Below are 14810 nucleotides of genomic sequence, written 5' to 3'. Positions count from 1 at the left end.
CGTTGAGCACATAGTAGGCGCTTAACAAATACCAACATTATCATTACTAGAACAGTGGACATGGTCGAGCACAGACATTGCAAGCACGAGCGGCACGAGCCGTGTAAATCGTGGAGCACATAGTACGCGCTTAAGAAACCCCGACATTATTATTACTCGTGCGTTTGGACCGTGAGCCCGTCATTGGGCAGGGACGGTCTCGGCCGCCCAGGTGGACAACCCGAGCGCTTAGGCCTGGGCCCCGCACCTGGTCAGCGCGCAGGAGACACGAAGGACTGAACGAGGGAATGAATGAGCGACGGAGGGGGCGGCCGGCTGCAATGGGTCCCCCGGGGCTGGTGGGGGCGCTGCGGCGCCCGGACGGATCGGCGGGGCGTCGGATGGCGGGGCGCCGCATCGGGGGGATCGGGGGATCGGGGGAGCGGGGCGGCCCGTTCGCTCGCTCGCTCTCCGGCCGCGGCCTTTCTGCCGCCTCCCCGGGCCCCCGCCTCGGCACGGTGGGCAGACCCCCCTCACCCTCTCCTCTTTCTCCTCCTCCTCCTCCTCCTCCTCCTCCTTCCCCGCTCGCCCTGCAACAGCCGGAGCGCCTCCCCATGTAGGCGGAAAATAAGCGAAAAAAACCAGGAAGCGGCCCGCACTGGCACGTTCGAGCTCCCCTTTGGACGCCCGGGGAGGAAGGGCCTTGGGCGGGTCGGGGGCAGGACCGGCTGGGAAAGGGGGGACCCCGCCCCTGCTCTCCTCTCCCTCGCTCATTTTTTTGTATTTTTCTAGGTTTCCCTTCCAGCCCTTTTCTCCTCATCTCTCTCATGTGTGTATTTTTCTAGCTTTCCCTACCAGCCCCGCTCTCTTCATCTCTCCCTCTCTCGTTTTTGTATCTTTCTAGGTTTCCCTTCCAGCCCTTTTCTCCTCATCTCTCCCTCCCTCATTTTTTTTTTTAATTTTTCTAGGTTTCCCTTCCAGCCCTTTTCTCCTGATCTCCCCCTCTCTTCATTCCTTTTATTTTTTCAGTTTTCCCTTCCAGCCCTTTTCTCCTCATCTCTCCCTCTCTCATTTTTGTATTTTTCTAGCTTTCCCTTCCAGCCCTGCTCTCCTCATCTCTCCCTCTCTCATTTTTGTCTCTTTCTAGGTTTCCCTTCCAGCTCTTTTTTTCTCCTGATCTCTCCCTCTCTCATTTTTTTTATTTTTCTAGGTTTCCCTTCCAGCCCTATTCTCCCGATCTCCCCCTCTCTCATTTCTTTTATTTTTCCAGTTTTCCCTTCCAGCCCTTTTCTCCTCATCTCTCCCTCTCTCATTTTTTTTTATCTTTCTAGGTTCCCCTTCCAACCCTTTTCTCCTCATCTCTCCCTCTGTCATTTTTGTTTTTTTCTAGGTTTCCCTTCCAGCCCTGCTCTCCTCATCTCTCCCTCTCTCATTTTTTCATTTTTCTAGGGTTCCCTTCCAGTCCTGCACTCTTCATCTCTCCCTCTCTCATTTTTGAATTTTTTTTTTCATTTTTCTAGGTTTCCCTTCCGGCCGTCACCCTGGCTCGGTCCTGTCTGGATGGTGTCTTCCTCTCCTCCGCCGAGAATGAATTTGTCTGCTCTGTCACTGAGGAGCTGGATCGCTTCGTGCTGCAGAAGCAGCTGGGAAAGTAAGCCGGTCCTCGCCACTTGGAGTGGCTGTACTTAAAAAAGAAAAAAATCAGGCCTCGCCACCTCTCGTGAGGTCCCCAGAAAACTCCCAGTGTGGTTTGGGAGCGAGCGTTTTTTACCCCATTGGTGTACCTTCCATGAAGAGGGGGTGTTTCAAGAATATCTACCAAAAAGTAGAGTCCGGCGGTGACGGGCCCAGTATCCTGAGCCCTTGGGGTCAGACCCGGTTGGATTGGCATAGCACATAGCACCAGAGAGAAGCAGCGTGGCTCAGTGGAAAGAGCATGGGCTTTGGAGTCAGAGGTCATGAGTTCGAATCCCAGCTCTGCCACTTGTCAGCTGGGTGACTCTGGGCAAGTCACTTCACTTCTCTGTGCCTCAGTTCCCTCATCTGTAAAATGGGGATGAAGACTGTGAGCCCCACGTGGGACAACCTGATTCCCCTGTGTCTACCCCAGCGCTTAGAACAGTGCTCTGCACATAGTAAGCGCTTAACAAATACCAACATTATTATTATTCTAGCACCAGAGCCCCTTCTTTTAGAGCACTTTCGAATTGGGGGTGGGCAAAGGGCTCAGCCGGGGTGTCACTGTATGTGTGCGACTTTTCAGACATGCCTGGCTTTTCCAGTAAGCTCCTGGACACACAAGTCACGTGCAGAAGCGCCGGGCATCAGTGATACCACGGGACAGCGAAGCGCGGGCCTACTCCTGCTTTGTCCTAGTTGTGTACTGGACCTGGTTGCTGTGATACCGGGACTCAGACTGGGCCGGGAGCAGGATGGTGTGGGGTGGACAGTGGAGGTCCCAGTTGTGTACTGGACCTGGTTGCTGTGATACCGGGACTCAGACTGGGCCGGGAACAGGATGCCGCGGGGTGGACAGTGCAGGGAGCCACTTGTAAGTATATAGGAATCTGTCCCTTGTCGGTTGGAAACTGAAGGAGTTGGGGCAGGGGATGAGGAGGAGACCTGCCCCTTCCCTTTATTTTGGCCATCTTATCTCTTAGGCCCTTCTTCGATTTGGGCTAGAGCGGCAGCAGGGCTTAGTGGAAAGGACACGGGCCTGGGAGTCAGGAGGCCTGGGTTCCGAGTCTGGCTCCTCCACTTGCCTGCTTTGGGACCTTGGACAAGTCACTTAAATCTCTCTTTGCTTCAGTTTCTTCATCTGTAGAATCTGTCTGTTGTATTTAGTGAGTGCTTACTAAGTACAGAGCACTGTACTGTGCGTTTGGGAGAGGGCAGTAGGATTAGCAGACACGTTCCCTGCCCAATCTTGCAGTAAAATGAGGATTAAATACCCATTCTCCCTCCCGCTTAGTCTGTGAGCCCCATGTAATAATAATAATGATGGTATTTGTTAAGCGCGCGCTTCGTGCCAGGCAGTGTTCTAAGCACCGGAGTAGGTTGTCCCACATGGGGCTCACAGTCTTAATCCCCATTTTACAGATGAGGTAACCGAGGCCCAGAGAAGTTAAGTGGTGACACAAGGTCACACAGCAGACAGGCGGTGGGGCCGGGCTTAGAACCCACGTCCTCTGACTCCCACGTCCGGGCTCTTTCCACTAAGCCACGCTGCCAGGAATTGTGTCTGACCTGATTATCTAGTATCTGACCCGGTGCTTTGAACACTGCTTGGCCCACAGTAAACTCTTAACAAATACAGCAGTCATTGTTATTATTCTTATATAAAAAGGGCAGTGTGAGAGCTGGGACGGGACCCAGTTGGGATCAGGCAGACCAGGTTAGCAGGGAGACCTGGAGTGATTCCCAGGAGGAAGTGACCCAGAAGCCTGGAACTGTGAGCCCAGGACATGAACCCTTAAGGGAGATGTAGGCGAAGGGGGAAACGCTGGGCGGTTCTGTTAGAAGCTGACTTCTCAGAACTCTGGTTTGCTTCCTCCCTACAGAGTGCTTCTCTTCCCACCTCTGTCCAGCCGCCTCCGGTACCTGATTCATCGAACTGCAGAGAACTTTGACCCCCTGAGCAGCTTCTCGGTCGGGGAAGGCTGGAGGAGAAGGACCGTCATCTGTCACCAGGACATCAGGTATGCCCCTTTACTGCTTGCCGGGCCACTGGCCCAGCTGTCCCCCTGTGGAGTAAAAGGACCAGCCAGTTTCGCGGCCTTCCCTCAGGGCACGGCAGAGTTTGGGACTGGGAACCAGGAATGTCTGGATCCCGACATCCGTCTCCGTCGTCCAGCTTAGTTGCACTAGCGTCCGCTCCTTGGGCTGAAGCTGGCCCCTCCCCACCCGTAGGACCAATCCATGAGCCTAAACAGAGCATCTCTCCTCCTTCCCCTGCAGGTTACCCATCTCCGAGGGTGATTCCGGCCCCGGCCAGGGCCACCATGCCAAGGGCAGGAGCCAGGGGCTCAGAGCCACCCCGTCCGGGGAACCCTCGGCCGGGTTCCGGGGCGGGCGCGGACACCGTGGGCAGCGGGGCCGCAAACCGGACCAGGCTCTGTACGTGCCACGGGCGCTGCGCAGGAAGGTGCCCTGGAGACCACGCCCGCTCAAGGCCGGCGACCCGGAGGAGAAGAAGGCCACGGATCCAGCCCGCGGGGAGCCCAGCGACGTTGACGGCGGCGCGGATCCGTGCTCTCGACCGAGCCAGGAGCTCCCTGAAGTGCCCGAGCCCGCAGAGCCCGAACGAGACCAGAGCCAGAGCGGTGAAAGTGAGCCACTGCGGCCGCTGCAGGACGGTCCGGACCCGCCGGGCTCAGAGCGCTCGCCGGTCGAGGGAAGCAGCCTGGAAGTAGCAGAGCACCTTAGGTCTGGCTTGAGCCTGTCCCTGGAGGGAGCAGACGGGAGTAGCCTGGCAGACGGTGTGATCGGGGAAGAGGAGGAGGAGGATGGCCAGTCAGAGGACGATGGCACTGAGCTGCTGCAGGAGGTAAGTCGGTTTGGGGTCGGGGATGGCAGTTCCACGAGGACTGAGGATTTGGGGAGCCTTTTTGCAGGCACGATAGTGGGTCTGAAGAGCTCTGGGGAGGAGCAGGGAGCGTAGACTCAGGATTAGGAGGAGCCAGTTCCCAGTGAGAAGCGGTGTGGCCTGTCGGACAGCGCACGGGCCTGGGGTCTGCAGGTCAAGGGTTCTAATCTCAGCTCTGCCACTTGTCTGCTATGTGACCTTGGAGAAGTCATCTAACTTCTCTGTGCCTCAGTCACCTCACCTGTAAAACGGGGATTAAAACCGTGAGCCCCATGTGGATCTTGATCCCTGTCGAACCCGATTATCTTGTATCTACCCCAGTGCTTAGTAGGGTGCCTGGCACATAGTAAATGCTTAACAAATGCCATTAGAAAAAAACCAAAAAAAAGCCCCAAAAGACAGATTCTGCCGAGCAGAACATTTGGCAGGTCTCTAATCTGTTTTTCTTGGGATTTTGGGCCCCCAAATTGGGTGTCCGAGGGGAAATGGGGCCGGGAGGCCAGTACCTCTACTTAAGCTTGCCTCTTAGAAAGGATAACGATCACTTCTTCAGGGCTGCCGAAGCTTTGCCCCAAATTCCCTAGTTCTGTCAGCTCATGCCTTTTTGTTTCAGCAGTCTAGCCTAGGTCTTTCCAACAGGGGTGCCGCAGCACTTCAGTGTACCCTGGAAAATCGTTGTCCCTGTGGGATTTTTAAAATCATTGTCCCTGTGGGATTTGTTAAGGGATCACTACGTGACAGCACTGAATAAAGCATCGGGGTAGATACAAGGTAATCAGGTCCGGTACAGTCCCTCTCCCTCAGGGGGCTGACAGTCTATGGGGAAGGGAGTACAGGTATTTAATCCTCATTTTACTGTTGAGGCATTTGAAGCACTGAGAGGTTAAGTGACCTGCTCAAGGTCGCACAGCAGGCAAGTGGCAGAGTCGGGATTAGAAGCCAGGTCCCCGACCCCCAGAACGCTTGGAATTTTGCCGCGTGGTGAAATCGAGATGTTGACCGCCAGAATCGTCAGGTTCCCCCTTACCTCCGGAATGTCCCCTTCCCTTTTGGCTGGATTCCGTTCTCCCCCAGATCGTGGACCACCTGAACAAGAAGGATATTCAGGTTGAGAAGATTCACGTGGACACTTCCAGGTTTGGGGACGATGAGGTGGGCGAGAGTGACTTTGGGCATGTGGTCGAGATCTTTGACTTTGAGCCAACGCTGAAGACCGAGGACCTGCTGGAGACTTTTTCTGAATTTCAGTGAGTATCTGTGGAGTGCGAATGTAGTGGGGAGATGTAGCGGGGAGAGTCAGGGAACAACCACTCCGGGGCTTTGGCATCTTGAAAATGGCTCAGAAAGCTTGTCTCCCAGCCACGTCTTACCGGCTGACCCTTCGAGGTGTAAGTTGTCTCAACGGTGGCACTATTGAGCGTCCTCTCGGGGTAGTGTGCTGTGCACTAAGTAGTTAGGAAGTCAAAATCGAAGAAGTGACAAGTTCCCTGCCCACGAGGAGCTTTCACACTACCCGGGGGAGACCGACATTACAGAAACATCTGTAGGGATGCCAAGAGTAGGTGTTGAAGACATACAAGTTCTAGAGCCGGCTAATGGGTTTTTACGACTTGGCGATTAATTAATCCGGGTAGGCTTGTGAGAGGAGGTGGGACTTTAGGAAGTCTGAATAGAGGAAGAGCTGTGGTCTGTCAGATTTGGCTGGGGGGCGTTTCAAGAGGGGAAAACAGTGTGAGCGAGAGGCTGGAGGCAGGAGAGTCAAGAAAGAGGTACAGTCAGAAATCTAGCTTGGGAAAGAAGGAAGAGAGCGGGTCGGGGAAGCAGCGAGTAAAAAGAGCAGAGAGGGAAGGTTGCGGGGAGTTGGCGGAGACCTTTGAAGCTGCTAGTGAGGAGTGTCTGCTTGATGCGGAGGGACGTAGAAAATCACTGGAGGGTTTCGAGGAGTGAAGAGGTGTGTACTGATCATCGTAAATACGATTGAATGAATGAATCAAGAAAGTGACCCGTGCAACAGCGTGTAATATAGATTGGAGTGGGGAGAGGCAGGAGGCCGGGAAGCAGTGGGGTGATTGATTTGGTGGCCGTGCTCTGTCGTATGACCTGAGCGAGGACCCAGCGGCAGTGGTTTCAGTGGAGAGGAAGGAGGCCGATCTGGGAGGTGTCTTGTAGGAAGAACCGGCAGGATTTGGATCGAATGTGAGAATTGAAAGAGAGAGAATTGAAAGACACAGAAGGTTAGGAAGAAGATTGGGTTTAGGGGAGAAGACCAGTAGTTCTTCATGTTGAAGTTGAGGTACCGGCGGTCAGTCCAAGTGGAGTTACCCCAGAAGCAAGAGGAGATGTGGGATTAAGGGCTAGAGAAGAGGGCAGGGTCGATCTGGGTGTTGTGGTAGCTGAAGTCACGTGACAAGAGGGGGTTCCCTCCCCTCCCTGAGTCAGGAGGTGGTGTAGAGGGAGAGGGCTCTGAAGTTGCCTTGCTCTGCTGATTTGCTTTTAACTTCTGTGCCTTTCCCTCCTTGCCCTTAGGGAGAAAGGTTTCAAGATCCTGTGGGTGGATGACACGCATGCGTTGGGCATCTTTCCTTGCCTGGAATCAGGTAGTGTGACCTCCCTTCCCTTCCCCCCGGGCCCAGTGCCCAGTTCCCTTTCTCCGTTATGCAGTGGGGGAGGAAAGATCTCACCCAGGAGCAATAGACTAATGCCCGTCTCATGGACAGGGTCCTCCGTTGGGGGAAGGGTCGAATCCAGAAAAGGAGAGTCCAGTTAGCACGAGGTTCTGCCGAAGGACTGTCTCTGCAGCCTCGTCAACTGAGGCTACCAAATCCTTAGGACTTTGTAGTCTTGTTTGTCCCATAAGTCCCAGGAGCTTGGATGGCTCAGTCTGGCTGGTGTCATTTCCTTATCCCCCAAATTGATGTGCTTACTGGGCTTCCCTAGCCCATTTCTGCAGGGGAACTCAGAGGCCTGAATGTCCAACTTCTCACCGACAAACTTTAGGAGACGAGGGGCTTAGGGGCAGGGGGGGATGAGCACGGGAGGAGCAGAGAAAGAAGGGGAGAGAAAACATTGAGAAGCCCATTGCTCACTGAGCAGTCTCATTGAGTGTTCCTTCCCAGTTGCTGGTTTGGACCGGCTTCCCTTTCGTTCGGGGGCCCCAAAGCAGGCTTTTCCACTTTAGGGTGATTATGACATACTGCCGCACGGGGAGGGTTTGAACCCATGTGACCCCAGCCCTAATCATCCAGGGCGTCAGCCACGTGGCCTCCCTGATCTCGCTGCCCCAGCGGGGACCTCCTGGTGCAGTCTCAGAGCCGTCTGCCTTGCTAGAGGGGTGGCCCGTGGCCCCCCAGAAGCACTGAGCGGGGGGGGTTCTGCAGCACATTCCCAGCACTCTAGCTCACTCACCCAGATGTGAGTGTTGGCTGGTGCTTGCGTACGCGATCCCGTGAATGGGAGCCAGTTTGAGGGACGCAGCTCCGTTCTCTTTCCGCAGCGACCAAAGCCATGGCAAAGGATTTCCTGTCGCTTAAGATCCGACCCCTCACCCAGGGAACAAAGCAATCTAAGTTCAAAGCTCTGCAGCGCCCAAGTAAGTAGATTCTTTTTTTCCTTCGGCTCCAAGCCTTCCTCAGCTGCAGCTTGGAGCAGGAGGGGAGACCGGCACTCTCTGGACTGGGGTCTCTAGGGCGGCGTGGGGCTGCCCCTCTCTGCCCCAGGCCGCAGGGTAAGGCCGGGCTGCGGTCCGTCCGGCAGCGGAGAGGCCACCAGAAGTGCGCCTGCCCCCGCAGAGGTTGGCATGGCTCTGGGTGGGGCCCCCGGAATGGCTGGGGGAGGCGGGGTGGAGTCACAGGGAGAGCCCATCCGCCGTCCCTCTGCTCCAGCTCTTTCAGCCCGACGGTGGGGCCCCTTGCCCAGCTTGGGGACCTGTGGGGCTTTCCGTCCCCCTCACCAGGCTATGGAGGGGGCTCCACTGCAGTTCTCACCCCCACCTCCACAACGGCTTCCATGCCTGCCCCCTGGACTGTGCCCCTGCCTGCCCTGTGGCTTAACAAGGGGCCTGACTTCTCTGAGCTTCAGTTTCCTAATCAGTAAAATGGGGATTCAGTACCGGTCCTCTCACCTCCATAGACTGTGAGCTCCCTGTGGAACGGGGACTGTTTGTCCGACTTGATTATCTCGTATCTATTTCAGTGCTTTGTAGAGTGCTTGGCACATGGAAAGCGCTTAAATACCCCAATTATCGTTATATTAGGGGTAACCACTCCAGCAGCCCCAGGGGAGTTCTACCCAGTCCTTCTGGGAATGCAAGGTTCGATGGAAATATGTTTTGGAAGCTTGGGAATAGGTATTGGAATAATGGTCTTTATTGACTGTTTAATATGTGCCGGGACACTCTCTGAATTGCTGAGGTAGGTTTGGAGTAAGCGAAAGGGGTGGGTCTGATTGTCCAAGCTTTGCCAGTGGTTGACCAGGGTGGGTGTTGACTGGTTAGAGGCTCCCGGAGTTCCCGACAGCCAGTCAGCACCCAGGCCGCATTCTTAAACTAGGTAGTTTCAAGGTATTGCAAATTTTTATCGTCGTTCTTAATGGTTTTGTTATCTCTAGTATGTTGATACATATTTATTCAGCTCAAAGAACCCAGAACACTTCATATATACTCACCGAATTTCCTAAACACTAAACTAGGGAGGGGCCAGGAGCTACTAGTAATTATAATTACTAATCAATGTAGCACTTATTAAGCACCTTCTCTGTGCTAAGTGCTGGGGTGGTTACAAGGCTACGTGATTGGACACAGTCCCTGTCCCTCAATAAGCTCACAGTTAATTTTATCCCCATTATACTGATGGGGAAATTGAGGCCCAGCGAGGTTAAGTGATTTGCCCAAGATCAACCAGCGGGCCAGGGGAAGAGCTGGGAATCGGACCCGGGTCTCCTGACCCCTAATCCAATGCTCTTGCCCCTAGGACAAGCTGCTCTCTCTCTGTTTTGCAGATTGGGAAAGATTTAGCCTAGGGCTCTGACCAGATCAGAAGCAGAGCTGGAAATGGGCCCCAGGTGGTCGGCCAGGGGGCCGGCGGCGACCCCCTCACTAGACTCAGGGATTTTTGCAGTGGGGTCCCGGGCGTGATGGGCCGGCCAGCCCTGCCTCAGAGCTCTGCTCCGTGGGGATTCTCGGCGCCGCTCTCTCCCCTGCTCTTCTCTTTCCAGAGCTCCTGCAGCTGGCGAAGGAAAGGCCACAGACCAACACGACCGTGGCGCGCAGGTTGGTGGCCCGGGCTCTGGGTTTGCAGAAGGAGAGGAAGGAGAGCGCAGCGGGGCCGGGCGGTCCTCCTCCCCGCTGCGAACCGCCAAGCCCCCCGCAGCCGGCGGACTCCCCGGAGCCCCCCGGCCCCCCGGAGCCTACGGGACCCCCGGCTGAGTGAACGCAGCGACTCCAGACTCCGGGGTTTGAGCCCCCCCGCTGCCCAGGGGTACGAGGCTTAGCTGCGGGCCACCTGCGGGTTTGAGATTTGGTGGTTAACATTCAAATGGGATTAACTTAAATGTTGTTCATAACGTGGCTTGCCCCCCTCGCCTCCCCCAGGGGGACCAGTACTACTGATTCCATCCGAGCCGCTCTTACTGTAGACGACTAGGGGGAGCCAGAGGATGTAGCTCTCCAGAACGTGGCGGTTTCGAGGAGATCTGGTCACCCGGTAGGGAGAGGGGATGGGGTGAGGTCACTCCTGGCCTCCCAGCCCAATTCCACGTGTAACCTGATAACGCTGCTACTCTGCCCCGTGGATATCGTGGTGGGTACAGTGAGTGCCCCCTGTCCCCAGCCTCCTCTCGGAGAGACCTCCTTCCCACCGGAGCCGAAACGGGCGATGGGATTTTCTGATGGAGAACAAAACCACTCAGGCCCCTGGGGGTTGTTGCTAGGGATCGAATGTTTGCGTGGGTTGTTAAAAAAAAAAAAAGCGGTTCACTGTGGAAAATAAATGTTAGAGTACAAAAATGTGTAGCCTGAGACACTTCTGCTGAGTGGAATGCTCCCTTCCCCAGGGTGTCTTCAGCCAGAAGGAGTAGCATTCTGGAAACAGTGAGTGGAGAGGGAGGGAGGGGGTTGCCGGGGCCGTTGATGGTGGTGCTGCTGTCTCTTCCCCACGAGGGCCGCAGAGAGAGTCACACTCCCTCTCCAGACAGGAGGCTCCGGGCTTAGGTCAGAAGCATGAGGTGGTCGGAAGGAAAAGTTTGAATTTGAAAGAAGCCTGGCTTTCTAGAAGAGCGGGGACGTTAAGGTGAGGTCTACTGCCATAGTGGAGGGGACAGTTAATCAGGAGAAAAACCGGAATTACCCAGGTACTCGAAGAAATGGCATTCTTCCCTCGCTCGATTATCCAGCCGTTTTCCCAACCCTCCCCCGGCCTCTGGCCCGAACAGACATGCCCTTGGCCTCCTAGGAATTCTACCCACTTTCTGCTGATAGGTAGGTTAAAACAAGAGTTCCGTTAATGGCTGTCACCCAAAAAGAGGCGAGCGGAGGGATTAGGACCCATCTGCCGTGGTGGTGATTCCCAGCCTCCAGAACCTTTCTCAAATACCACCGTCCTACCAGCTGCTATAGTGCTGTTCCGCTCAGGCAGTGGATACGTTGGCTCAGGCGGGACCTCTGATTCCCAACTCTTCTTGAAAAAAAGGAAAAGGCCTGGAAGAGAAAGGGGGACAGAGCCAACAAGCCGGATACTGCAGGAGGCTGTAGACAGCACCACCTGGGAAAAGAGAATAGATATCCATTTGCTGGATGGTTCAGGCATTCATTTCCCCTGCCAGAGGTGGGAAGCTGGACCAGGCGATCGCTCACATGCCCTTCCAGCTCCGTGCCGGTCCGTTCGGCCTCCTTAAAGCGAGAAAGGGCCTAGAAGACAGGTGTTCTGGATCCCACCCTACCCTTTGGGCCTTGGGTGAGGTTTGACTGGGGGACGGTGATAACGAGGGTCCGGTTCTCAGAAAGGGAAGAGAGACACCAGCTGACGGGTCTCTAATGAAACGCCCACTCATTGCATATGATAAACCATTTATTCTGGGGACAAACAACTGTGATTCAAGTATGTGTGGGTGTCTCTGACGACCCCTGGCCATCAGGGAGTGTCCTCCAGAAACCAAGGGCCGGGAATAGTTTAGCACCATTCATTCGCCTTTGCCAAAAGGAAACCGCTCAAGACAACAACGACAAGTCATTATACAGGTGGCTTTTTGCTGTATTTAAGAAGGCCCCGCTGCCCAATATGAAATGCCAATAAATTACTGTGTTTCTATTGGAGATACAATTCCGAACCGGTGTCATCCTTAAAACAAATATATATATTAAAAAAAAAAACTGAACAAGAAAAAGAAATATGTCTCAAAATCGCCTAATCTGAAATCCCGACAGCAGAACTTATATATATGGATAGAGTAAACTGTAGAAGAAATAAAGAGTTTAACGGGATAAGAAAAACGTGGGCTTCAAATCCTTCTCCGGTGGAGTGTCTAGACCAGGCAGGGGTTACCGTTAAAAGGCTGACGTCGGCCAACACGTTGAGCTCTTCGGGCAAAAAGCATTGCAAAGAGGTTCCAGCGTTAACCGGGCCCTTTCCCACTTGTACGAGAGAAGGGAGACCTTTAGTGATGTCCACACGCCCGTCCCGGGGATAGAGTTTTGAACCAAGCACGTTAAATGACAATTTTCTTGCATTCTTTTTCTGCCCTGTGACATTCCGATTCCCTAGTTCAGCCCTACATAGCCGTGCTTCCAGTTTAGAGTGCGGATAGGATCTCTGGAACCCAGACCCTGGTTAGTACTTGCAGGCTTGTAGCAGATTATTTGAGATTGTGACAGCATACACTGGGGCACGCGGGTTTAAAACCTAAAGATAAAGGTGATACAGTGAATAAGGAGAGGGCTGTGGTGACCGAGTCCCCCCTGTGTGGACTTCCATGAAATCTTAGACCGTGAGCCTCATGTGGGACAGGAACCTGTGTGTTCCACAGGTTGTGTGTCCAACCTGATTATCAGACTCTGCTGCTGTGCTTCACGCAGTGCCTGACACACGGTAAGCGTTTAACAAGTACCATTGAAAATAAAAAATAGATCTGCAGGCATCGAAAGCCTCTGTAGCATCTAATTCTGGTCTTCCCATGAGACTCGGAGCCCCGGCCTGTCACTGAGTCGGCTTCAGCAAAGCGATGGAAAGCTACCGGATAAATCCTGGAGGAAGCGAGCGGGATATAGACCCTCACCTTCTGCTTCCCTCCGAAAGGGAGATTGAGCGGTAGGAAGAGAGCGTGGTGTCCTGGAGCTCAGTAAACCCCAGAGGCCCTTAGATTTCCACCCTAAGTGTTCTGCTTACCGTGGTCCTAATCCGAGGAAATAGCAAAGTGCGTAGTTTCCTGGGCAGGACAGCAAGGTGGGGGTGTTCTTTTTCTGCATCGCTAGGGCCCCCTAAACCTCGGTCTTTAAGTAGGGACCTACCTGGTTGGGTACTCCCACACTTTCAGGGCACACGGGCAGGTGCGGAGAGTTTTCCAAAATGGGACAGGTTTCAGGCAGTGGGTAGAGGGGAAATGAGGCAAAGGGCATTCATCTGTCCGTCAAAAATCAAAGGGCACCGTTGGGCGGGGGCGTGGAGGAGGGGAGGGCCTGGTTCGCTGGTGGCTGTGCAGTGGTTAGGGAAGACCCCAGGGTAAATAGTGCAGTGTCCTGGGTGGGGAAGGCCTCCGGGCTGGCTCTTTACCGAGAGGAGAGCTGGTTATTCGCCAGTCCACCAAAGTGATCGAACTTGCTCTCCGTTTCGTCACTGTAGGAGCCACCTGTACAGGGTGAAAAGACAGAGGAATTGGCAGCCTATTCCATGGCGACTCGGGGAGAGGGAAGTGCTGCTCCAGTCCCAAAGATCCCAGCAGCTTAAAAATTGGATCCTCAGAAAATCTGCCCCAGAAGACCGCGCCACCTGGTCTGACTGGCTTCTGTGCCCAAGAGCACTGATTCCTGCTATCTTGGTGCCCTGACCAGCGAATCTCATTTCACATTCAGAAAGGGGTCTCAGTGCAAGGGGGCGGGGTGGGGGTGGGCGTTGATTAAACCCACAGGGCATGTAATCAGCCGGCTTCGGAGCGCCTACGTCAGCCTGCCTCCTCGAGCTCAATCGATCGGTTAATCATATCTATCGAGTGCTTACCGTGTGCAGAGCACACAGGAGAGTACATTACAACAGATTTGGCAGACCCTGTCCCTGCCCACAAGCTTTCAGTTGAGAGGACACAGACATCAATATAAATAAATAAATTCTCCTCAGCTGGGTGGCCAGGGAGTCTGCTCAGGAACCACATGCATGGTACCAGGAAAGCCCACATTCATTGGGGGTTGGCAGAAATGGGCCTTGTTGCAATAGACTGTAAGCTCACTCAACCAAAACAATCGTATTTCTTGATCACTTTCTGTGTGCAGAGCACTGTGCTAAGTGCTTGGGAGAGTACAACACAAAAGACATATTCCCTGCCCACAAGGAGCTTATAATTTAGAAAGGGAGACACATTAATATGAATCAATACATTATAGCTGTGTACATAAGTGCTGGGTGGCAGGGGCTAATAATGGCAGCGAGTCAGGGTGATTCAGTAATAACTTGAATTTAAGCAGCACTTCTTTTTCTAAAGTAATTTCACATAGTGATGTACTCAGAACATCCCTGTGAGGTCTGACTAGGCATTTGTTTTCATCCCCATTTTTCTGATGGAGAACCTGAGGCAGAGTGATTAACTGACTTAAGACCACAGAGAAGGCCAGTAGCACAGCTGGGCCAAGACTCCTGACTCCCAGACTCAGGCTTTTTCCAAGACTAGCCCATACAACTTCCCCGATTCCCCATTATCCATGATGTTGGAGACAGAAGGAGCCTGTCGAGAGGAGCAGCGTGACCGTGGAAAGAACACGGGCCTTGGAGTCACAGGACCTGGGTTATGATCCTGTCCCTACCATGTCCCTGCTGTGTTATTTTGGGCAAGTCACTTAACTTCTCTGCTCCTCAGTTACCTCATCTCTCTAATGAGAATTCAATACCTGTTCTCCTTCCTACTTAGATTGTGAGCGCTGTACGGGACAGGGATGGTTTTTGACCTGATTATCTTTTATTTTTCCCAGCACTTAGAACAGGGCTTGGCACATACAAAAGAGCCAAATACCAAGCACCATACAGATACTTAAAGCCCTAAATGCTCAATG

General features: G+C 53.8%; 2 protein-coding genes across 2 annotated transcripts in view; one reads left to right on the top strand and one right to left on the bottom strand.

Annotated features, from left to right (window-relative positions):
* The first annotated feature begins 320 nt into the window (after positions 1-320).
* Positions 321-11870, top strand: R3HCC1 (R3H domain and coiled-coil containing 1). Its single transcript, XM_029065923.2, has 8 exons — positions 321-497; positions 1500-1630; positions 3540-3677; positions 3937-4525; positions 5639-5811; positions 7091-7161; positions 8058-8153; positions 9776-11870. The coding sequence occupies exons 1-8, from the start codon at positions 321-323 to the stop codon at positions 9988-9990; spliced, it is 1590 nt and encodes a 529-aa protein (XP_028921756.1). The 3' UTR covers positions 9991-11870.
* LOXL2 (lysyl oxidase like 2) overlaps positions 11613-14810 on the bottom strand; it is a 106721-nt gene continuing 103523 nt past the window's right edge. The window contains exons 14-15 of the mRNA XM_029065171.1: positions 13324-13399; positions 11613-12456 (exon numbers count right to left, since the gene is read on the bottom strand). Coding sequence (XP_028921004.1) covers positions 12450-12456; positions 13324-13399 — 83 coding nt within the window. The 3' untranslated portion in view covers positions 11613-12449. The remainder of the gene's footprint in view (positions 12457-13323; positions 13400-14810) is intronic.

Source organism: Ornithorhynchus anatinus, chromosome 5 (genome assembly GCF_004115215.2).
Source record: "Ornithorhynchus anatinus isolate Pmale09 chromosome 5, mOrnAna1.pri.v4, whole genome shotgun sequence".
NCBI lineage: Eukaryota > Metazoa > Chordata > Mammalia > Monotremata > Ornithorhynchidae > Ornithorhynchus > Ornithorhynchus anatinus.
The sequence above is the reverse complement of the archived record's forward strand: the minus strand, read 5'-3'. Positions and strand labels throughout refer to the sequence as shown.